Source organism: Loxodonta africana, chromosome 8 (assembly GCF_030014295.1).
Source record: "Loxodonta africana isolate mLoxAfr1 chromosome 8, mLoxAfr1.hap2, whole genome shotgun sequence".
NCBI classification, from domain to species: Eukaryota; Metazoa; Chordata; class Mammalia; order Proboscidea; family Elephantidae; genus Loxodonta; species Loxodonta africana.
The window spans coordinates 18,365,808-18,391,459 of record NC_087349.1 but is presented as its reverse complement, the minus strand read 5'-3'; the positions used below and the strand labels follow the sequence as shown (position 1 = coordinate 18,391,459).

The 25,652-nt window shown below is 40.8% G+C and overlaps 1 protein-coding gene across 1 annotated transcript; it reads right to left on the bottom strand.

The window, feature by feature from the left end:
• Positions 1 to 25,652, bottom strand: LOC104846984 (craniofacial development protein 2-like). Its single transcript, XM_064289729.1, has 2 exons — positions 23,761 to 25,652; positions 1 to 6,083 (listed from the first exon to the last, which is right to left on the bottom strand). Exon 2 carries the CDS (start codon positions 4,716 to 4,718, stop codon positions 3,210 to 3,212), a length of 1,509 nt encoding a protein of 502 aa, XP_064145799.1. The 5' UTR covers positions 4,719 to 6,083; positions 23,761 to 25,652; the 3' UTR covers positions 1 to 3,209.

Below are 25,652 nucleotides of genomic sequence, written 5' to 3'. Positions count from 1 at the left end.
CTTACGGGCTCTTGTAAAGATCTTGCTGGAGGCAAACTTTGTTGCAAAGATAGTTGTTGTTTTAGCTGCTATCAAGTTGGCTTCCTGACTCATGGCAGCCCCATGCACAATGGAAGAGAACACTGCCTGGTTTTGTGCCACCCTCATGATGGACTGTGGATTGGACCATTGCAATCCATATGGTTTTCATTCACTGATTTTGAGCAGTAGATTGCCAGGCCTTTCTTCCTGGTCTACTTTAGTCTGGAAGCTCTGTTGGAACCTGTTCAGCACCATAGCAATATGCAAGCCTCCACTGACAGACAGGTGGTGACTCTGCATGGAGTGCATTGGCCAGGAATCAAACCTGGGTCTCCTGCATGGAAGCCAAAATTCTACCAAGAACCACCACCCCTAATAAAAAAAAAAATGGCTGTAATAAAAAAGGCAGATGATAACAGCTGATGGTAAGGATGTGGAGAAACTGGAAACCTCATACATTGCTCTTGGGAATGTAAAATGGTATAGGAACTTTGTAAAGTGGTATAGCAACTTTGGAAGTCTAGCCATTTCTCAAAATGCTAAACAGAGTTGCCATCTGACCCAGCAATTCCACTCATAGGTATACACCCTAAATAAATGAAAACGTAGGTCTACACAAAAACTGTACGTGAATGTTCATAGCAGCATTATTCATACTGGCCAAAAATCAGAAACAACCCAAATGTCTATCAGCTAGTGAATGACTGAATGAACGGTGGTATATCCATACAATGGATATTATTTGTTAAAAAAAGGGAATGGATTACTGATGCATGCTACAACATGGATAAACCTTGAAAAAATTATGCTAAGTGAAAGAATCCAGTCACAAAGGGCCACACATTGTATCACTCCGTTTATATGAAATTTACAGGACAGACAAATCTATAAAGACAGAAAATAGAAAAGTAATTGCCTAGGGCTGGGGGTGGGGTGTGTTAGGAGAAAATGGGGAGTGATTGCTTACGCATACGGAGTTTCTTTCTTAAAGTGATGAAAATATTCTAAAATTGACTGTGGTAATGGTTGCACAACTGTAAATATACTAAAAACACTGAACTGAACAATTTAAATGGGTGAATATTATGGTATGTGAAGTATATCTCAATAAAGTTGTTGGTTACACAGATGATAAATGGATGGATGGATGGATAAATAGATAGACTGATAGATAATTATTAGGCCAAGGTATCTAAGAATGCCTAAACTCTGCCTTGGCTCAGGTACTGTCCGTATCCCTGAGGATACAGAGCCAATGGTAGTGTAAAAAAAAAAACCAATGGTAGTGTAATGCTTGGTAAATCAGGCTATGCCTAAATGTTAATACGCAGCTCCCTGGTAAGCTGGCTGAGACCTCATAGCCAAAATTGAAGCTTTACGGGGCCTTTATTTGCTTTCCCTAAGCACAAACATGAATCTTGTAATTTTACCACCCTCCACTGGATATAGAGATAGGAGAGCAACCAAGAGCACTTGGGAGAATAGATGAGAACTAGATGGCTGGACTTCATCCCAGGTGGAAGATGAGAGGAAACAGAGGAGAGGGTGGGAGAGAGAGAAGCCTTGGGTGCCTAGTTTACTACTTCAGCATCAAGAAAGAAGCCAGCACCAGAGACAAAGTTACACGCTTATGGGCATGAGTGTGACCCCAGTCACCCTGTTGTTGTTGTTAGGTGCCGTTGAGTTGGTTCTGACTCATAGCGACCCTATGGACAACAGAACAAAACACTGCCTGGTCCTGAGCCATCCTTACAATCGTTGTTATGCTTGAGCTCATTGTTGCAGCCACTGTGTCAGTCCATCTTGTTGAGGGTCTTCCTCTTTTCCGCCGACCCTGTACTCTGCCAAGCGCGATGTCCTTCTCCAGGGACTGATGCCTCCTGACAACATGTCCAAAGTATGTAAGATGCAGTCTCGCCATCCTTGCTTCTAAGGAGCATTCTGGTTGTACCTCTTCTAAGACAGATTTGTTGGTTCTTTTGGCAGTCCATGGTATATTCAATATTCTTCGCCAACACCACAATTCAAAGGCGTCAACTCTTCTTCGGTCTTCCTTATTCATTGTCCAGCTTTCACATGCATATAATGTGATTGAAAATACCATGACTTGGGTCAGGAGCACCTTAGTCTTCAGGGTGACATCTTTGCTCTTCAACACTTTGAAGAGGTCCTTTGCAGCAGATTTACCCAATGCAATGCGTCTTTTGATTTCTTGACTGCTGCTTCCATGGCTGTTGATTGTGGATCCAAGTCAAATGAAATCCTTGACAACTTCAATCTTTTCTCCGTTTATCGTGATGTTGCTCATTGGTCCATTTGTGAGGATTTTTGTTTTCTCTATGTTGAGGCGTAATCCATACTGAAGGCTGTGGTCTTTGATCTTCATTAGTAAGTGCTTCAAGTCCTCTTCACTTTCAGCAAGCAAGGTTGTGTCATCTGCATAATGCAGGCTGTTAATGAGTCTTCCTCCAACCCTGATGCCCCGTTCATCTTCATATAGTCCAGCTTCTCGGATTATTTGCTCAGCATACAGATTCAATAGGTATGGTGAAAGAATACAACCCTGATGCACACCTTTCCTGACTTGAAACCAATCAGTATCCTCTTGTTCTGTCTGAACAACTGCCTTTCGATCTATGTAAAGGTTCCTCATGAGCACAATTTAGTGTTCTGGAATTCCCATTCTTTGCAATGTTATCCATAATTTGTTAAGATCCACACAGTCGAATGCCTTTGCATACTCAATAAAACACAGGTAAACATCCTTCTGGTATTCTCTGCTTTCAGCCAGGATCCATCTGACATCAGCAATGATATCCCTGGTTCCATGTCCTCTTCTGAATCCAGCCTGAATTTCTGGCAGTTCCCTGTCAATACACTGCTGCAGCCATTTTTGAATGATCTTCAGCAAAATTTTGCTTGCATGTAATATTAATGATATTGTTCTATAATTTCCACATTCAGTTGGATCACCTTTCTTGGGAATAGGCATAAATATGGACCTCTTCCAGTCACTTGGCCAGGAAGCTCTCTTCCATATTTCTTGGCATAGATGAGTGAGCACCTCTAGCACTACACCTGTTTGTTGAAACATCTCAGTTGATATTCCATCAATTCCTGGGGCCTTGTTTTTCACCAGTGCCTTCAGAGCAGCTTGGACTTCTTCCTTCAGTACCATCAGTTCCTGATCATATGCCACCTCTTGAAATGGTTGAACATTGACTAATTCTTTTTGGTATAATGACTCTGTGTATTCCTTCCATCTTCTTTTGACGCTTCCTACATCGTTTAATATTTTCCCCACAGAATCCTTCACTATTGCAACTCGAGGCTTGAATTTTTTTCTCTAGTTCTTTCAGCTTGAGAAACGCCGAGCGTGTTCTTCCCTTTTGGTTTTCCATCTCCAGCTCTTTGCACAAGTCATTATAATACTTTACTTTGTCTTCTCCAGCCACCCTTTGAAATCTTCTGTTCAGTTCTTTTACTTCATCAATTCTTCCTTTTGCTTTAGCTGCTCGACGCTCAAGGGCAAGTTTCAGAGTCTCCTCTGACATCCATCTTGGTCTTTTCTTTCTTTCCTGTCTTTTCAATGACCTCTTGCTTTCTTCAGGGATGATGTCCTTGATGTCATTCCACAACTCGTCTGGTCTGCGGTCACTAGTGTTCAATGCGTCAAATCTATTCTTGAGATGGTCTCTAAATTCAGGTGGGATATACTCAAGGTCATATTTTGACTCTTGTGGACTTTCTCTGATTTTCTTCAGTTTCAGCTTGAACTTGCATATGAGCAATTGATGGTCTGTTCCACAGTCGGCCCCTGGCCTTGTTCTGACTGATGATATTGAGCTTTTCCATCGTCTCTTTCCACAGATATAGTCAATTTGATTTCTGTGTGTTCCATCTGGCGAGGTCTGTGTGTATAGTTGCCATTTATGTTGGTGAAAGAAGGTATTTGTAATGAAGAAGTCGTTGGTCTTGCAAAATTCTATCATTCGATCTCCCTCATTGTTTCTATCTCCAAGGCCATATTTTCCAACTTCTGATCCTTCTCCTTTGTTTCCAACTTTCGCATTCCAATTGCCAGTAATTATCGATGCATCTTGATTGCATGTTCGATCAATTTCAGACTGTAGCAGCTGATAAAAATCTTCTATTTCTTCATCTTTGGCCCTAGTGGTTGGTGCATAAATTTGAATAATAGTCATATTAACTGGTCTTCCTTGTAGGTGTATGGATATTATCCTATCACTGACAGCGTTGTACTTCAGGATAGATCTTGAAATGTTCTTTTTGACTATGAATGCAATGCCATTCCTCTCCAAGTTGTCATTCCCAGTGTAGTAGAGTATAAGATTGTCTGATTCAAAATGGCCAATACCAGTCCATTTCAGCTCACTAATGCCTAGGATATTGATGTTTATGCGTTCCATTTCATTTTTGACGATTTCCAATTTTCCTAGATTCATACTTCTTACATTCCAGGTTCTGATTATTAATGGATGTTTGTACCTGTTTCTCCTCATTTGGAGTCGCGCCACATCAGTGAATGAAGGTCCCAAAAGCTTTACTCCGTCCACGTCATTAAGGTTGACTCTATTTTGAGGAGGCAGCTCTTCGCCAGTCATCTTTTGAGCGCCTTCCAACCTGGGGGGCTCATCTTCCAGCACTATATCAGACAATGTTCCACTGCTATTCATAAGGTTTTCTCTGGCTAATGCTTTTCAGAAGTAGACTGCCGGGTCCTTCTTCCTAGTCTGTCTTAGTCTGGAAGCTCAGCTGAAACCTGTCCTCCATGGGTGACCCTGCTGGTATCTGAATACTGGTGGCATAGCTTCCAGCATCACAGCAACATGGAAGCCCCCACAGTATGACAAACTGACAGACATGTGGGGGCCAATGACCCTAGTCCCTATGAATGGGGCCCAATGCCAACTATCAGATATATTGTCTCCTCTTGCATAAGGAAGGAATAGAAAGAAGGGCAGAGGTTCCTCTCCTGAGAGGCTCTTTGGTCAGGAGGAAGATTCCTGCCATAGAGATAGAGTTGCAGGTAATGCAGAAGACAGAGTCAAACCCAAGTTGAGCATAAAGCTTCTGTGAATAAGAATTCTTTACAGTTCGTTGCAAATCTAAGACCCACCAGAGGAAGCTGCCTATTTCAAGATTTCTAAATAAGATTTTAATCTCAAAGGAAATTATAGAACTATTAAAGTGATTTGTGTTTGATGGCAAGGTTACTTATTGTTGGTATGAATGAAGTACTCTGCAGATGTTACCAAATATTTTGGGCAGGGGAAGACAATGCCAGGGCTTTACTTTGTTAGCACCCTGTGTGCTCACTCTTTCCTCTTCTCCCTTCTCTGAGCCAAGATACACTACATTTCTATTCATGGAGAAGAACAGGGATGGAAATGAACTTCATGACACTCTAAAAGGGACACAACCTAATGACTTGCTGTCCGGTGCATTGACTCATGAAAGGGAAATGATCTACCAGGTGCCTTTGATGAAAACAGGCCCGTTTCCTCTGTTCTGTTGTTGCTGTTAGATGCTATCGAGTTGATTCCAACTCATGGTGGCCCCACATACAACAGAATAAAACACTGCCCAGTCTTGCGCCATCCCCACAATCATTGCTATGTTTGAGCCTATTGTTGCAGCCACTGTTTCCTCTGTTTAGGCTTCCAGAAAGGCAACAGTCCGGTCTTTAAGTGTGATTAGGTAGCCCAAACCCTCAGGGAGAGTGTCGGGGTAGCTGGGGAAACACGTATAGCTGGGAGCAGTGATTTTCTATACAGACTTCCTGCAGACAGTTTTTGGGTTGAGATTTTTTTGTCTACTCCTGTGAACTTTCTTTTTGCATGTAGCACCTGTTAAACACTCATGACTGTGATCACCAACACTCATCCTGTGCAACCCACCTTCTCACCTTCAGAAAGGCTCGCCTTCCAGAGAGCATTGTCTCAGCGTAACTCAAGTTTCCAGTTCAGAACTCCAATTACAGTTTGCTTCGTTGTGTGGAGAGGTGATTTATCTGTGGTTCTCTTCTCCCTTGCAAAATTCTGGTACATACAGAAAGGAGACAGGCCAGTAAGTATAATGGACACCTAGTATCTATCACCTAGATCAAATGATTGCTAAAATTTGCCATATATTCTTCTTTTCTTTTTTTTGCTGAAGTAATTTAATGTAAGTTATAGATATCATGCTGTTTCATCCCTAAATGTTTCAACATTCATGTTTAAAAAATAAACACTTTTTATTGTGCTTTAGGAGAAAGTTTATAGCTCAAGTTTCTCATACAAAAATTTATACACATATTGTTATATGACCCTAGTTGCATTTCCTTTAAAGTGACAGCACACTCCCCCTTTTCTCCCTGGATTTCCTATGTCCATTCAACCAGCTCTTATCCCTTTCTGCCTTCTCATCCTGCCTCCAGACAGGAGCCACCCATTTAGTTTCGTGTATCTGCTTGAACTAAGAAGCACAGTCTTCACGAGTATTATTTTATGTTTTATAATACAGTCTAACCTTGTCTGAAGAATGGGCTTCGGGAATGGTTTTAGTTCTGGGTTTAACAGAGTGTCTGGGGGCCATGGCTTCAAGGGTTCCTTCAGTCTCACTGCACTTCTCTCTTGCTCCGTCAGGGTCTATCGGTTGTGTTCCATTAGGGCGGTCATTGGTGGTAGCTGGGCACCATCTAGTTCTTCTTGTCTCAGGCTGATGGAATCTCTGGTTTATGTGGACCTTTTGTCTCTTGAGCTAATATTTTCCTTGTGTCTTTGGTGTTCTTCATTCTCCTTTGCTCCAGGTGGGTTGGGACCAATTGATGCATCTTAGATGGCTGCTGACAAGCTTTTAAGACCTCAAAGTGGAATGTAGGACATTTTCTTAATAAACTTTGTCATGCCAATTGACCTAGATGCTCCCTGAAACCATGGTCCCCAGATCCTCACCCCTGCTACTCTGTCCCTAAAAGTGTTTGGTTGTGTTCAGGAAACTTCTTAGCTTTTGGTTTAGTCCAGTTGTGCTGTATTGTGTTGTGTGTTGTCCTTCCTTCACCTAAGATAATTCTTGTCTACTATCTAGTTGGTGAATTCCTCTCTCCCTCCCTCACCACCCTTGTAAACATTAGAGAATGTTTTCTTCTGTGTTTAAACCTTTTCTTGAGTTCTTATAATAGTGGTCCCATACCATATTTGTCCTTTTGCAACAATTTCACTCAGCATAATGCCTTCCAGATTCATCCATGTTATGAGATGTTTCGCAGATTCACTGTTGTTCTTTATCATTGCATAGTATTTCCTTGTGTGAATATACCATAATTTGTTTATCCATTTGTCCGTTGATGGGCATCTAGGTTGTTTCCATCGTTTTGCTATTGTGAATAGTGCTACAGTGAACATGGGTGTGCATATATCTATTCGTGTGACAGCTTTTATTTCTCCAGGATATATTCCAAGGAGTGGGATTGCTGGGTCATATGGTACTTCTATTGCTAGCTTTTTAAGGAAGTGCCAAATCGATTTCCAAAGTGGTTGTACCATTTTACATTCCCATCAAAAAAACAGTGTATAAATGTTCCAGTCTCTCCAGAACTTCCCCAGCATTTATTATCTTGTGTTTTTTGGATTAGTGCTAGCCTTGTTGGAGTGAGATGGAATCTCATTGTAGTTTTGATTTTCATTTCTTTAAGGGCTAATGATCGTGAGCCATTTCCTCATGTATCTGTTAGCCGCCTGAATGTCTTCTCTCGTGAAGTGTCTGTTCATATCCTTTGCCCATTTTTTAATTGGGTTATTTTTCTCTTTGTTGTTGAGGTTTTTCAGTATCTTGTAGATTTTAGAGATTTTAGACCCTGATCTGATATGTTGTAGCCAAAAACTTTTTCTCAGTCTGTAGGTTGTCTTTTTACTCTTTTGCTGAAGTCTTTTACTGAAAGTAAGTGTTTAATTTTTAGGAGCTCCCAATTATCTAGTTTCTCTTCTGGTGTTTGTGCATTGTTAGTTATGGTTTGTATTCTGTTTATGCCATGTATTAGGGCTCTTAGCATTGTCCCTATTTTTTCTTCCATGATCTTTATCGTTTTAGATTTTATTTAGGTCTTTGATCCATTTTGAGTTAGTTTTTGTACACGGTGTGAGGTACAAATCTTGCTTCATTTTTTTGCAGATGGATAGCCAGTTATGCTAGCACCATTTATTCAAGAGACTGTCTTTTCCCCACTTAGTGGACTTTGGGTCTTTGTCAAATATCAGCTGCTCATAGGTGGAGTAATTTATGTCTGGATTCTCAATTGTGTTCCATTGATCTATGTATCTGTTGTTTTATCAGTACCAGGCTGTTTTGACTACTGTAGCAGTATAATGCGTTCTAAAATGGGGTAGTGTGAGGCCTCCCACTTTGTTCTTTGTCTTTAGTAATGCTTTACTTGTCTGGGGCCTCTTCCCTTTCCATATGAATTTGGTAATTTGTTTCTTCATCTTGTTAAAAAATGTCTTTGGAATTTGGATCAGGATTGCATTTTATCTGTAGATTGCCTTGGGTAGAATTGACATTTTCACAACGTTGATTCTTCCTATCCATGAGCAAGGTATGTTTTTCCTCTTATGTAGGTCTCTTTTGGTTTCTTGAGGTAGTATTCTGTAGTTTTCTTTTTATAGGTCTTTCATGTATCTGGTTAGATTTATTCCTAAGTATTTTATCTTCTTGGCAGCTATTATAAATGGTATTGATTTGGTGATTTCCTCTTTGAAGTTCTCTCAAAAAAACATACTGATTTTTGTATGTTTATCTTGTATCCTGATGCTTTGCTGAAATCTTCTATTAGTTCCAGTAATTTTTTTGTGGATTCTTTCAGGTGTATAAGATCATGTCATCTGCAAATAGGGATACTTTTACTTCTTACTTACAAATTTGGATGCCCTTTACTTCTTTTTCTTTCCTTATTGCTCTGGCTAGGACTTCCAGCACAATGTTGAATAAGAGTGGTGATAATGGGCATTCTTGTCTAGTTCCTGTTCTCAAAGGGAATGCTTTCAGACTCTCTCCATTTAGGATGATATTGGCTATTGGCTTTGTATAAATGCTCTTTATTATGTTGAGGCATTTCCCTTCTATTCCTATTTTGCTGAGAGTTTTTATCATGAATGGGTGTTGGGCTTTGTCAAATGCCTTTTCTGCATCAATTGATAAGATCATGTGGCTATTGTCTTTTGTTTTATTTATGTGATGGATTACATTGATTGTTTTTCTAACATTGAACCATCCCTGCATACCTGGTATGAATCCCACTTGGTCGTGGTGAATTATTGTTTTTTAATTCTATTGGCTAGAATTTTATTGAGGATTTTTGCATCTATGTTCATGAGAGATATTGGTCTGTAACTTTCTTTTCTGTGGTGTCTTTGCCTGGTTTTGGTATCAGGGTTATGCTGGCTTCATAGAATGAGTTCGGGAGTATTCCATCCTTTTCTATGCTCTGAAATACCTTTAGTAGTACTGGTGTTAACTTTTCTCTGAAAGTGTAGAATTCTCCAGTGAAGCCGTCAGGGCCAGAGCTTTTTTTTTTTTTTTTTTTAATCCCTTCAATCTCTTCTTTTTTTATAGGTTTATTTAGTTTTTCTACCTCAGTTTGTGTTAGGTAGGTAGTGTGTTTCTAGAAATTTGTCCATTTCCTCTAGGCTTTCAAATTTGTTGGAGTACAATCTTTTATAGAATTCTGCTATGATTCTTTTAATTCCACTTGGGTCTGTTGTGATATCGCCCATCTCATTTCTTATTCAAGTTATTTGCTTACTCTCCTGTTTTTCTTTTGTCAATTTGGCTAGTGGTTTATCGATTTTGTTGATCTTTTCAAAGAACCAGCTTTTGTTCTTGTTAACTCTTCCAATTGTTTTTCTATTCTCTATTTCATTTATTTCTGCTCTAATTTTTATTATTTCCTTTCTTCTGGTGCCCCAGAGCTTCTTTTGCTGCTCTGTATTTGTTTGAATTGTAGGGTTAATGTTTTCATTTTGGCTCTTTCTTCTTTTTGAATATGTGCATTTATTGCTATAAATTGATCTCTGAGCACTGCTTTTGCTGTGTCCCAAAGGTTCTGGTAGGATGTTTTTATTCTCGTTTGATTCTATGAATTTCTTTAGTCTGTCCTTGATTTCTTCTATAACCTAATAGTTTTGGGGCAAGATGTTGTTCAGTTTCCGTGTATTTGATTTTTTTTTTCCTTGCTTTTTCTGTTAGTGATATCTACTTTCATGGCTTTATGGTCAGAAAACATGCTTTGTAGTATTTCAATGTTTTGGACTTTGTTAAGGATTTCTTTGTGGTATAATATGTGGTCTATTCTAGAGAATGTTTCATGTGCATTGGAAAAGAAAGTATACTTGGCTGCTGTTGAGTGGAGTATTCTATACATGTTTATAAGATCGAGTTGGTTGACTGTGGCATTTACATCTTCCATGTTTTTATTGAGCTTTTTTCTTGATGTTCAGTCTTTCACCAAAAGTCATGTGTAGAAGTCCCCTGCTACTATTGTTGAGCTATTTCTCTTTTCAATGCTGTTAGAGTTTGTTTTATGTATTTTGGAACGCTGTCGTTGGGTGTGTAAATATTTATTATGGTTATGTCCTCTGGCGTATTGACCCTTTAATCATTATCTAGTGTCCTTCCTTATCCTTTGTGGTATATTTTGCTTTGAAATCGATTTTGTCAGAGATTAATATTGCCACTCCTGCTGCTTTTTGATTGTTGTTTGCTTGATTTTTTTTTCATCCTTTGAGTTTTAGTTTGTTTGTGTCTTTGAGTCTAAGGTGTGTCTCCTGTTGGCAGCATATAGATGGATTGGTTTTTCTGTCACTGTCTCTTTACTGGTGCATTTAGTCCATTTGCATTCAGTGTAATAAAAAAAAAAAATTTTTTTTTTTATACGATGAGTTTAGTACTGTCATTTTGATGTATGTCGTGTGTGTGTGTGTTGTTGACAGTTTCTTTGTTCCACTTAATTTTCTGTGCTGAGTGGGTTTTCTTTATGTATTTTCTTTTCATCTTTTTCATTGTTGTTGATTTTGTATTTGCTGAGTCTTAATGTTTTTCTTGATTTTTATGTTGATGTGCAGGACTGTTAGTTTCCTTTGCGGTTACCTTAAAATTTACCTGTACTTTTCTAAGTTTAAAATCAATCTTTTATTTCTTTATATCACCTTAACTTCCTCTCCATATGAAAATCCTATGACTACATTATTTAGTCCCTCCTTGTTGTTTTAATGTTGTCATCTTTTAATATTGACATCTCTGTTTCCCTATTTTCAGTGTTTTAACTTTGACTTATTTTTGTGACTTCCCTATCTGGGTTGATATCTGGTTGTTCTGTCCTGTGTTCCTATCTTAGGTTCTTATCTGATATTATTGATTCTGTAACCAGAAGACTCCCTTTAGTATTTGTGGTAATTTTGATATGGTTTCTACAAATTCTCTTAACTTCTGTTTATCTGGAAATGCCCTAATTTCGCCACATATTTGAGAGATGGTTTTGCTGAATATATAATTCTTGGTTGGCAATTTTTTTCCTTCACGACTCTGTCATCCCATTTCCTTCTTGCCTGCACAGTTTCTGCTGAGTACTCAGAGGTTAGTCTTATTGACTCTCCTTTGTAGATGACTTTTCATTTATCCCTAGCCACTCTCAAAATTCTCTTTTTATCTTTGATTTTGGCAAGTTTGATTATAATATGTTTTGGTGACTTTCTTTTGGGATCTACCCTGTATGGGGTTCAATGAGTTTCTTGAATAGATATCTTCTCGACTTTCACAATATCAAGGAAGTTTTCTGCCAACAAATCTTCAACAAGTCTCTCTGTGTTTTTCTGTCATCCCCCCCTCTTGTGGTATTCCAATCACTCTTAGGTTATCGCTCTTGATAGAGTCCCAAATAATTCTTAGGTTTTTTTCCTTTTTTAAAAAATTCTTTTGTCTGATTTTTCCTCAAATAAATTGGTGTCAAGTGCTTTATCTTCAGTCTCACTAATTCTGACTTCTACTTCCTCAGTTCTGCTCCTAGGACTTTCTATTATTGAGTTGTCTAATTCTGAAATTTATTGTTAATCTTTTGGATTTCTATTTGCTGTCTCTCTATGGATCCTTGCAGCCAGTTAAATTTGTCATTTTGCTTTTCTATAACCTTCTTAAATTCCTCTATTGGTTTGTCTGTGTGTTCCTTGGCTTGGTCTGCATTTTGCCTGATCTCCCTCCTGATCTCTTGAAGAGTTCTGTATATTTATCTTTTGAATTCTACCTGTGGTAATTCCAAGACCTTGCCTTCTTCCAGAAGGTTTCCTGATTCTTTGTTTTAGGTCTCTTGGTGAAGCCATCTCTGTCTGCGTCTTTGTGGATTTGATATTGACTGTTGTCTCCAAGCCATTGATAAGTTATATATTTTTTTATGTTTGGTTACTGTATCCTAGATTATTGTTTTGTTCTGATGTGCCCAAATAGGCTGGTTTTGTGAGCTACTTTGATTATTGGCATCTTTGAAGCTCTCATGGCCTGTCACCAGGTGGTTAGAGCTGCATAGTAGGTAAGTATGTGAGCTCAGGGCTCTGTTTACTTTTCTTGTATGGATTCAGCTCAGGTGTCCAGGTTGTTGGTCACCAAGTGTATGGTGCAGCCTCTCACCTACAGTTCTAGATGGGCAGGGCTAAGTAGGGGTGATTGGAGGGGGCACAGGTATCTGGCTGCAGGAGGGGGTTATGTGCTGAGCAAGGTAGGGAGCTGACAGCTGTTTCCGAGTACCTAGATGGAAGGCATGTCCTTGTTCCCTAGAGTGCACAGGTGGGTGGGTTTTGCAGCTGGACTTTGAGCACCCAGTACTGTTTTCTCTAAGGACTGGGAAATACCACTTATCCTTGGACCCTGTCATGGGTGGCTAGGTGAAGTGGGTTGGGCCACCAGCCTTCAGGCCCTTGATGTGGGTAGGTGAGGACTCTGCTTAATGGGCGAGCATTGTCAAATGTCACAAATCTGCCACTCCCCCCTTAGATGTTGCAGTTGAAAATAGGCTTCGGGTATATGCCCTGTTTTATTATGCTAGCAAGGGCCTACACTGTCAAAATGAGCCCTCACAGGTCTAGGCAGGGGTGAAAGGCGTTCGAGGTCCATGGACCCCTTCTGCTTGTGCCTCCCCTGAGGTCCCAGCTTAGGGGAGCTGGCAGATTTTTTTCCTGTTTGTTGTTTGTTTATTTGTTCCCACTCCAAAGCCAGGAGATTGGCATGGGGCGCAGGATGGGTCCCACTTCCAGCCCAGGGGGCATGTCAAAATCACTGATGCTGGGCCAGGACCGGAGCACAGTGGGGAGGGGGCAGGTAAAGGGGAGAGAGGCACTTCCCAGAGGATGAAATGTTATTTTGATCTTGCGTGGCAGATCAGACACTTGCAGTTAACTTTTGCAGATCCAGCACCACTTCCCTTGGCTCCACCGTTCGGTTTCTCCTGATGTGGAAAATACATCCCGAGTGCTACTGCTTGCCTCAGCCTGCACGCGCATGCCGGCCAAGCCAGCCTGCAGGGTGCTGGCCAGGTCAGGTCTGGCAAATCCTCACTGCTTCTGAACTGTCTCTCCCTCCCTCTACTACTCAGTCTGACTCCTCAGCTTTGTCTTTGATGTTCAGGGCTTCTAGACTGTCATATATAATTGATTCACTTATTTTTTTTGGATCTTTGTTATAAGAGGGACCACAGGAAGCGTCTGACTATTCCGCCGTCTTGGCCCCGCCTCCAATAAACTCATTTTTGATATGTAAACACAATTCCATTATCACACCTAACAAAATTCACATAATTTCTCAACAGCATTTAATACCCATTCTCATTCAGATTTTCCTATTTGTCCCCCAAATGTCTTTTATTGTGTTGTTAAACATGTTCCTCTACCCTCTATATTTCCTGTATACTGGAAGTTATATCTAAAGGTTTTGTAAGAATGAGGTTAAACATTTTGGTAAGAATTTTTCATGGGTAACGCTGTGTACTTCCCATTGCATCATATTAAAAAACTGTACATAATGTCTAGTTGTCCCATTATTGGCAAGGGTAAGATTGATCACCTGTAAAAAAGGTTTTTGTTTTGTTTTTAATGAGGACTTGACTATTTGCACTTTTTAAAATGATTATCCCCACTTTAAATGTTCAGATAAAGGAATTGCTTGGCACCTAGAAGACATCCTTTATCCTGTACAAAGGATAAAGACTGAGGTATTATCCTTTTCATGGAGTAGACGGGGAGTTTAGGTTTACCTCTGAGGGTAGGTAATCAGGGCAGAAGTTTCTGGAATATGAGATCTAGCAGAGACTACTTTTTCTCTGGGTCTAGGGAAAAGGTTCTCTGAAATTGAAAACTTAGCCAGAATCTAACCGTGGATAAATAGATCCTTTTGCTAACATTTATTAAAGACACTTTGGGAATTCAAATTCAGAAGAATCTTTTATGGCATTTTAAAATAACTTCCCCAGTTCCACCCTCAAACACCCTCCCTCCCCCTGAAAAACACACACAGATGCAGAAACCACTTGAGGTTCTAGAATAAAAAATTAAGGAAGGGCATTTTTTTTGGATGCGGAATGAACAGATCTTCAGAGGTTTCTTGAGTACTCTAAATTCTGGAGTAAGGAAAATGGAAGCATCTCTTCTCCTTAATGCTTACCTCTTGGCTTTCACTAGTATAAAACAAATAACTGATCCATTGAGAATACAAGCAACTAAGCTAAAGGACTTTATTGTTAAAAGTAAAACTTTGGGTTTCTAAGGAAAATGAGTTATTTTTAATCTCCAAATAAATGCTTTTGTTTTATAGCAATTAAATACTCATGTCAGTGAAACTATGAAGATTGCCGTCTTTCTGGATTCTCAGGGAGTCTTTATTGTTTTTTATATGTTTGTTTGTGTGTTTTTGTTTTTTAGCTAGTACACAGATGGGGAAGCTGTTGTGAATTTCCTTCATGTGGGACACACTTAACCTTAGGATACCGGACTAACAATTTTTATTTTACAACTGGAATTGGTAATGTTCCTTTCTCTGTTTATTCTGTAATTTTTAGGGTCTAGCTTCAACGTTACAAGTTGGGTAGAGCGGTGACAAAGGTCCCTTTGAAGAAATAGTTCTTCAACAACACCATTCCCAGGTGACCTAGTTACAGATGCCTACAAACTCCACGGGGGGTTACATATTTGCTGACAAAGACCTTAGCAGTTGTTTACAAGGCCCAGCGTGTAATGGGTCATCCATCCTTTCCCCTTTCTCTTTCCTTCTTCCTCCCGTTTATATACACATCCTTTATTTTCCTCTTCTCTCTTACTTCCTTCTTCTTCTGCCTTTCTTCTTGTCTCTCTCCCTCCCTACCCATTCTGTTTTCTCCCTTTCTTTTGCAACTCATTATCCTAGGCTGGTATGCTTCAATGACTCACACTACTAAGTTTTGTTCCAGAAGAATTCTCCTGCTTCATATCAGTCCATGGTTCATCACTGACCACTCAACAGAATCCAAGCAGTAGAAGAATTCCAGAGGAGAATGGGCTGTGCCTGCGTCTCCAAGACCCCATTTAGTAGGACCATGCTCTAAACTCCCCTCTCCTCAACTCTCACTTATTGTGAACTATCACCTCCGGTTCCCAGTTTGAGTACTCTAGACCCTTAGAGTTCTAGAAGGATAGTAATGGGATTACTTGAACTATTTCAGTACTTCAAAAAAGCCTAGAACCTATTGTAAGTTTACCCACAATAGAGCCTTAAGTAGGCTACCTTAAATAATGGAAAGTTTATTTTCTTTTCGGGTTGAGGAGGAATGGTTAGTGGGGGAATCTTATGCCAAGTCATTGTGAGAACTGTATCTCTTGCTGAAAAGAAATTATGATTGGCAGCTGTGTGTAATGTCTGTCTGTAGGGTAGAGTGTACTGGAAAGAATATGGGTATTGAGGTGAGGCCCACCAGAATTTAGTTTCTAGCAATAAGACTTGGGTATGTTACTTAAAATCACTAAACCTCAGTTTACTCATCAGTAAAATGGGGCTAATGGTTTCTATTTTCAGGCTACTGTGAGGGCTTTATATAATGTATGTAAAGTACTCATTAATACAATGCCTGGTACATAATCAATGCTTTTTTTTTTTTATATATATATAAAAGTAATTTATTTGGTAGACAAAAATCTTTTTAAAACATACAACCCTTCAGGAAAATAATGTATCTGGCCATTGAGAGATGAGATTGGTAAGTACTTCCATAACATAGCTGTACGCAGCAACACTCAGTCCACCTTGGGAACTCCTGCCAAGCTCTTAGGGCTTTGACTAGGGGATATACAAGGAAATCCCACATCCTTTGTTTTGATGAAACGATCCTATCTTGAGTTGTTAGTTGTCATAGATTGGCCCTGACTCATGGAACCCTATGTAACATCTCTTTCTTTTATGCAGAGGGTCGCCCATCTTGAGGGAGATACTCAATTCCCTGAACACACCTTGGCAGCATTTCCTTAAGCCAACCTGTTTCTCTGCTTGGTTGCTATGTCATTTTGACGTAGCTCTGGTGATGAGATTCAAGAAGTACCAGGTCTGCTCCTGGCTACCTGTTTATGGAGACATTGGGTGTGAGGTGGGAAGAACAAGGAATGAATGGAGAGTCTTGGGAAAAGGGAGAGAAGATGAAGTTTGTTTAAGAAATAGGGTAACGGAAGGAATAAGGTAAGTTAGAAGACCATCACAGCTTACTTTATACCCCCTTGAAAATGGGGCACTAAGACTCCAGAACTTTACCTAGCCTCTCTTCTTATCTGCAACCAGGAGGAAAGTTGGGAAGTATGATTGTATTAGTCAGGATAGGCTAATTGCTACAACAAATGATCCCAAGATTTCAGTGATTCAACCCAATAAAAATGTATTGTTTTTTTCACAGCCCAGTATGGATTGGCAGGCGTGGAAGTGTGTAGAGTCTGGTGGCTTATTCTATACAATACTTCAGGCACCTAGACTATTCTCAGCTGGTGGCTCTATCTTTTTTTAGGTTCTGAGCCCTCTCCATTCAGCCAGTGCATGGGGAAAGCAAGTCTGCAGAGGACTGCATGGGAGGCTTTTTATGGCCAGTCCTGGACGTGGCACTTTTCACTTCAGTCCACAATCTATTGGCCAGAACTCAGTCACAATACAAGAGAGGCTAGGAAGTGTAGTGTAGTCCAGCTGAGTGCCCAGCACAAAGCAGTTTCTGCCACAAAAGGGAATAGATACCTCCTCAGCCTAGGCAGATAATTCTTGTTTATCGACAACGATGTGCAAAATAAATGTGCTGTCCTGTTTTCAGGTTGTAGTGCCTAGACTTATTATTAATGTCTCAGTCACTTTCTGGAAAGTGTCTACCTATCAACATCAGCATCAACCTCATCATCAACACAAATTATTCCACACTGAGCATCGACTCGTTCAGGCTTAGGACTTTACAGAGCTTCAAGATGCCCGGACCAAGCCAGGAAGGTCTCATTGGAGGTTGCCCGTGCACTGCACATTTCCCTCTTCATCAAATGGTTCCCAAGACAAAGTCTGGCAAGTAATCCACTAGAAGCCATGTATGATATCTAAACCAAACTTTGTCACATGTGACCTATGAAGAGAATAACTGTGTTACAAATATTTAAAGAACTGTAATCATACCTCCTCAAAAAATAAAAGTTTTGCCTTTTTGTATTTTCATAGTTGTCATGACTCCATCATTGTCTGCACTCTTTCTTCTTGCTTCTCTCGTTAACCAATTTACAAAGGTGATTTCGCAGTTCAACCATTTTAGAGACATCCATTTGTCCTTATTTACTCACAGGCTAGCATTCCCATTGAGTTTAGCTTCCTTGGATAATGTTTGTTCATCTTCTTGCTTATTCTCTTTTTAGCATCTTGGATAACCTTAACTCACCGATAGTATTTTTTTTTTTTAAACTGGTGTCTTTGTTCCTCTGTAAAAATCAGCTTCTTTTCCTTATTCATTCATTTATTCTTCCATTCACTCATAATGTTCATTCATTCAGCAAGTATTATGGTAAAACTACTATGTATCGGGCACTATGCTAAGCTTTGGGAATGCAAAAATGAAAAGACAAGATTCCTTCCCTGAAGGGCTCATGGTTCAAGTAAGTAGACGGGCATGCAAAGTACTGTACAGTGTAATCACTTTCAAAAGCAAGAAACATTCAGAGTGCAGTGAAGCATAGGAATAGGGGGCCTAAATCTGCCTAGGTAAACCAAAGAAGACTTCACATAAGAGGTAGCACTGACTTTTGAAGGATGACAGTGTCTTTGCCAAGAAGACAAGTTGGGAAAGGCATGCATCAGAGATGGCTGGTTGACTATCAAAGGCCTGTGCTCTCCCACACAGCACGAAAGTCTTCTGGGAAGTGTCCCAGCCAACTCCCAGTCCACTTATATCTGTTGATGTTGTTGTTGTGTGCCAATTCCTACTCATAGCAACCCTATAGGTCAGAGTAGAACTGCCCCATAGGGTTTCCAAGGCTGTAATCTTTATGGAAACAGATCGCCACATCTTTCTCCCGCAGAGCAGCTGGTGGGTTCGAATCACCGACCTTTTGCTTAGTAGCTGAGCCCTTAACCACTGCGCCACCAGGGCTCCTTCCATTGTATCTAGTTGGAGCTGTCTAGTTCTCATCAGTGCAATGTGAGCAGAAGTTATGTGCATCATTTCTGGGCCAGGTTAAGAAGTGGGTGTGTCTTTTCTACCTTCTGTCTCCCCAGCTGCCAGCTCCAGAAATGAAGGACTCTGAGGCTTACAGGGTGGCAGAGCTGCAAAATAGAAGGATCCTGGGTGGAAGCCTGCGTGCCATGCTGAATGGTTACATGGCTAGGAAATAACCTTCTATTGTGTCAGTCTAGTGACATTTTGAAGCTTGTTTTTTTTACATCAGCAAGCTCTATCCTAACTAATACGAAGCCTTCCAAGAAAAGGGAATAGTGTATGAGTGTTCAATAAATATTTACTATTGTTATGGGAAACTACAAGTAGTCCAGGACTACCAGAATATAAAATACGTGATTGGTGAGAGTGAAGGGTGGGCGGTTGGGTAGATAGGCATGGGGTGGTCACAAACAGCCTTGAATGCCATGCTGAAATTTTTAGTTTTAATCCTGTGGCAGAAGAGAAGCCAATGTAGAATGTTGAAAATAGGAGAGGCATGATCGTTGGAATAACACGGTCTCAGAATAACCATGCCCAAGGGTCTTCTTTCATTCTCTTCAAATGGAAGATGCTAATCCAAAGAGAAGAAGATGTAGTATTTCAGAACCAGAAGACATCATAGTTTAGTCAAACCTCATTTAAGACATGAGGAAAGTGAGGCCCAGAGTAGTTAAGTACCTTTGCCAAGGTCACCCAGGTAACCTTGGCCAAGCTGGGGACCGGAAGGCGAGTCTCTTGTTGCCAGCTCCAGAGCATTGCTCTTTCTACCGTACCTCAGTGCTTCAAAGCAGTTGAGACCAGCTGGTGTGCTGTGCATCAGTTCCCTAATGAAGACATCAGGGACTTGGAGACAGGGTATTTTCCACAGAAGACTCTTGTCTAATTCCTCATCTGGCTCAAACCACTATTTTGGAAAAGGTCCACTCTTCAGTATCAGATTTCCCTGGAGGACAATCAGGAATGTGCTTCATGGCCTATGGGGTGCCCTTGCATTTTCTGAGCTTTTGTTGGGAAAATGAGAAGAAAGTAGCAGTGATTTGAGCTCCTGGAAACGCTGCCTGTCCCCTGGCATCTGGGGAGTTGGCTAGCCCTCCCGGTGACTGTGGTTTAGCTGCCAGCTGACTGTCCTTCAGGGGGGTCAGATCAAAACATCTTTTTCAGCTTGTCTGTTCTAAACGGTCAGCCATTTATGGCTGGCATTTTAATATCATTTTCTGCTCATCAGTTCACTACTTCTGGTTTCAGATGTTGTTAAACTGATCCATTATTCATTATAATTATTTTTATTCCACGTGCTGCCCAAGGCATTATGACATACATTTTTAAAACAGCAAGTGGGGGTAAAGGGACAATTATTTGAGGCCAGCCTTAGAGTAAAAGGACATGTAGCCTGCCTTAAGTAGGGCTGGGTAATACTGGATTGTTTTACAACTGGGAAGCCAAGCACATGTTGGGGGCAGGAAAGGTCACTTGTCCAAAAGTCTCCAAGAAACCTGGGGTGGGGAGGGGGGTGGAATATAGATTTCTTGATGTTTTCTGGTCTAGAAGTTTAGAATCGCCTTGTTCCTTGTCCTTTAACTGTATCACCTTTGCCTCGTTTGCATGTTGCTTGACTGATAGCTCAGTTGGTTAGGATCATGTACTAATGAAGAAAAGGTGTTGTCTCAATCCCAGAGGAGTATCTTGGTGGCACCCAAAGAGAAGCTCTTAGGCAGTGGAAAGTGCTAGGCTTTGATGTCAGAAAGCCCTCTGTCTTTTACTACCTGGGAGACCTTGGCAAGTTTTTTCACCTCTCTGGGCCTCGTTTTCTTATAGAATGATACCTGTGAGAGCTGGAGCTTGACAGGACTACTGCCTTGTTTTCCCGGGTCTCGCAAGCTTTCCACCTTTGACAGGGTAGTCTTACCACTTTTCTATTGCTCTCTTTAATGGAAAATACTGATATCTACTACTAATATTCTAAAATACTAATGCATTGTTTTCCTTCTCTGACAAGTTTCTGCCTTACTCAGGTTCCGGCTTTTGTAGGTTTCACTGTAGGTGAAATGGGAAAACAATGTAAACTACTAGGGGGTAGTTGTGATGATTGAATAAGCTAACGCATGTGCTAGGCCCATGTTGTTGTTGTTATCGTTAGGTGCCGTCGAGTCGGTTCCAACTCATAGCGACCCTACGGACAACAGAACGAAACACTGCCCGGTCCTGCACCATCCTTACAATCGTTCTTATGCTTGAGCTCATTGCTGCTGCCACTGTGTCAGTCCACCTTGTTGAGGGTCTTCCTCTTTTCCGCTGACCCTGTACTCTGCCAAGCATGATGTCCTTCTCCAGAGACTGATGCCTCCTGACGACATGTCCAAAGTATGTAAGACGTAGTCTCGCCATCCTTGCCTCTAAGGAGCACTCCGGCCGCAATTCTTCCAAGACAGATTTGTTCGTTCTTTTGGCAGTCCATGGTATATTCAATATTCTTCGCCAACACCACAATTCAAAGGCGTCAACTCTTCTTCGGTCTTCCTTATTCATTGTCCAGCTTTCACATGCATATAATGTGATTGAAAATACCATGACTTGGGTCAGGAGCACCTTAGTCTTCAGGGTGACATCTTTGCTCTTCAACACTTTGAAGAGGTCCTTTGCAGCAGATTTACCCAATGCAATGCGTCTTTTGATTTCTTGACTGCTGCTTCCATGGGTGTTGATTGTGGATCCAAGTCAAATGAAATCCTTGACAACTTCAATCTTTTCTCCGTTTATCGTGATGTTGCTCATTGGTCCAGTTGTGAGGATTTTTGTTTTCTTTATGTTGAGGTGTAATCCATACCGAAGGCTGTGGTCTTTGACCTTCATCAGTAAGTGCTTCAGATCCTCTTCACTTTCAGCAAGCAAGGTTGTGTCATCTGCATAACGTAGGTTGTTAATGAGTCTTCCTCCAACCCTGATGCCCTGTTCTTCTTCATATAGTCCAGCTTCTCCGATTATTTGCTCAGCATACAGATTCAATAGGTATGGTGAAAGAATAGAACCCTGACGCACACCTTTCCTGACTTGAAACCAATCAGTATCCCCTTGTTCTGTCCGAACAACTGCCTCTTGATCTATGTAAAAGTTCCTCATGAGCACAATTAAGTGTTCTGGAATTCCCATTCTTTGCAGTGTTATCCATAGTTGGTTATGATCCACACAGTCGAATGCCTTTGCATAGCCAATAAAACACAGGTAAACATCCTTCTGGTATTCTCTGCTTTCAGCCAGGATCCATCTGACATCAGCAATGATATCCCTGGTTCCATGTCCTCTTCTGAATCCAGCCTGAATTTCTGGTAGTTCCCTGTCAATACACTGCTGCAGCCGTTTTTGAATGATCTTCAGCAAAATTTTCCTTACATGTGATATTAATGATATTGTTCTATAATTTCCACATTCAGTTGGATCAGCTTTCTTGGGAATAGGCATAAATATGGATCTCTTCCAGTCAGTTGGCCAGGAAGCTCTCTTCCATATTTCTTGGCATAGACGAGTGAGCACCTCCAGCACTGCATGTTTGTTGAAACATCTCAATTGATATTCCTTCCATCAATTCCTGGGGCCTTGTTTTTCACCAGTGCCTTCAGAGCAGCTTGGATTTCTTCGTTCACTACCATCGGTTCCTGATCATATGCCAGCTAGGCCCATAGTTGGCTCTTAATAAGTTTTATTTCCTTTTCGGGTCTCTGAGAAATTCCCCTTAATAGCATTCCTTTCCCCAATTCCCATGCTGGCTTCTGGTCTAGATGAGGGATGACAAAAAGGAGTGAGCAGACCAAAGATGGTCTCATGACCAAAATATTGTCCTGATTACTGATACAGCATGTTTATTGTAAGAGCTAATGGAACTGCTAAAAGAGTTAGGCAGGCTTGTTCACCCAGTCACAAGTAACATTTCACCAGGATAGGGCCTCCCATAGTGGGGGCGGGGTTAGGCTGGGACAGGGGCCCTGCACTGGAGGAGCTGAGCAACCTGATATCCTCATTGTGGGAAAGCAGATGCCACAGAAGGAATAAAGGAGGAGCTAGGCTGAGTAGACTCTGTGTTACTTTATTTCACATCTCAATCGATGAAGCTACTCCTCTAAGGAGAAAGAAGAGAAGAGTAGAGAAAGGCCAGGAGTGTCAGACCTACACAGTAAAGGAGGCCTCAGAAGCCTTACCCCCAATGTTTCTCTTTCTTGTCCCCCTTCCATTCACTCTGTGCCTATTTCTTTCCAGCCACCTTGCTCACAGAGGCCACGGGGGTCAATGGGCAGCTGTGGGCAGCCTTAGAGTAGGAAAGGTTATGGGAAAGGTGTTGGGGAGGGAGGGAGAGGCTGGGTTGAGTGACTGGTAGAGAAGAGATGGTGGGCACCCCAAATGCAGAAAGAAAGGCCTAAGAGGAGTTACAGATCTGACCACAGAACTAGGTTCTAACAGCAGGGCCCAACCATGAGGACAGGTGGGCAGCAGGGCACCAACAGCATTCTGACCTGACTGGTGAGCCCCAGAGCTGTGTCTTCTAGAGGTGACTCGTGAACCTTGCTTTGAGTCTTATGCCCTCTGCTCTAGCTTTTTAATCTTTAAAAGAATACACATATCTTTGTGATTATGAGTATAATACCTGCTCACTATGGACAATTCAGAAACACAGAGAGGTATAAAGAAGAAATAAAAATAACCCATAATCTCATCGCAAAGAACTAATGTGAACTTTGAATATATTTCTATCCAATCTTCTATGTGTATTTTTTCCCAGTTAGAATGATTCTATCTATACATTTTAATTTTGCATGCTGGTTTTTTTTTTTTTTACATATTAAATATTGCAAGGACATAATGAAATAGATGAAATAATATAATCATTTCTCCATGTCATTAAAAGTTCTAAGCAATTAAACATCATTTAAAATGACATCTTCCCTGGTTTGAAGCACATCTGGGTCAATTTCTACAAATTTATGAAAAGCCCAAGCATCTGGTGAGATCTTCTAAGTATTTACCTCTTTTCAGGTTGATGAATAAAGGTTGATGAGCATCCCCAATGGCCAGGGCTCTACAGGGGCCTGTGCGTGGGAACCTCAGCACAGTACTTCATCTTCTGGAAATTTCTCACATTTGTAACAATTGATGACATGGGTGATCAGAAGACGCCTCCCGTCACCGGTGCTGCAAAAAGCCACAATTTGAAGCATATGCCTTACTTATATACCACATTGTTGCTGCACACACAGAAGAGCCAGACTTCTTTAAAGAAGCTCTGAGTGGTTGGGGGCTCTAGATTTGGTGATAGAGTAGCCATAAGACATACTAATAAACAAATATTTCGTCTCCTAAAAATACAGTGACATCACTATTATAGTCACAGTTACCCAGTGTCTTCCCAGCATTTCGACAAGTCATCAACTGTGTAACTCACAAATTTTCGAAAAAATAGGATGCTTCAGTCCCCAGAGAAATTGGTGGAATTGTCCTGTTACTGGACTGGCCATTAGGGCCAGGAAGAATCTGCAGGTCCGAGAGAGAAACATCATCTAAATGACATTCTCTTGAAAGCTGGACTTCTCAAAGGGCTTCTTATTCTTCTACTTGCATTTTTCTTAGGTCTAGACTCTAGAATGTATTGTATATTTTCTTGTACATGGTAATTTATTCTATTGTACTTATTATCCCATCTCATATGTGCTTATTTTTTTCTCCCTACCAAAAAAAGTATGAGAGATTGTTGACGTTTAGAAAGGAGGCCTCCTCGGGCATTTTCAAATTTCTAAATTTGTGAAGACAACTTGTGGTAAATCGTGTTATTCTTCTCCAAACAGTCCAGTTTTCCTCCCTGCAACACCTCTTCCTGTTGGATAATTATACCTCCTCACCCTGTTGCTGTGGTCAGTGGAATGTGGGTGGGAGTAATGTGTGACACTCTGGGGCAGTGTGTGGTTCGCCATCTTTCTTTTCCCTCTCCACAACAACTAGTCATGTTTCTTTTTTACCCTGTTGCTGTGGTCAGTGGAATGTGGGTGGGAGTAATGTGTGACACTCTGGGGCAGTGTGTGGTTCGCCATCTTTCTTTTCCCTCTCCACAACAACTAGTCATGTTTCAGATCATAGCTGCTCCATCAGTCTGGGTCTCAGAGTGAAGATAAATTAGAGCTGAGCTACGGCAAACTTATGATGAACAAGTAGCATGAATGAGATATAAACATCTGTTGTAAACCATTGACATTTTGGAGCCACTCAAGAACAAATCTTGCAGCTTAACCAAAACTTTCCATATTGATACACCACTCTACCATATCATTTCACTCACAAGCTAAAGGATAACTGCCAGATCCTCCATCTGACTTTAAAAGAGGGCTCCTATACATGCAACAGGCCTAGATGTGGATGCTGATCAGTAAGCAAAAGTCACTCACGAGCTCTGTGCTTCCACACACCAGCCTCACTCCACACATGGTTCAAATTTATGCTTCAACTCTTATATAACATGGATCTTTTTCAGACTCCAAGGAAGAGTCAAATGCCAAGTGGCTACTATATTTATACTCCGTGGATGCTTGATAAATTCTTGTGGCATATTTAATAACCTGTTGCCATCAAGTCGATTCTGACCCACAGTGACCCTATAGGACAGAATAGAACTGCCCCATAGGGTTTCCAAGGCTGTAATCTTTATGGAAACAGACTGCCACATCTTTCTCCCATGGAGCGGCTGATGGGTTCAAATAGCTGACTTTTACATAAGCAGCCAAGCACTTTACCACTGTGCCACTAGGGCTCCTTGCAGTATTTAATAAATGGGTAAAAATGAATAGACTACGATCAATAAATATAAGATCTTCCCATTCTCGCCTGTTCTTTTGGGGCAATTTTTCTTTAGCTTTTCTCTCTCCCTCCT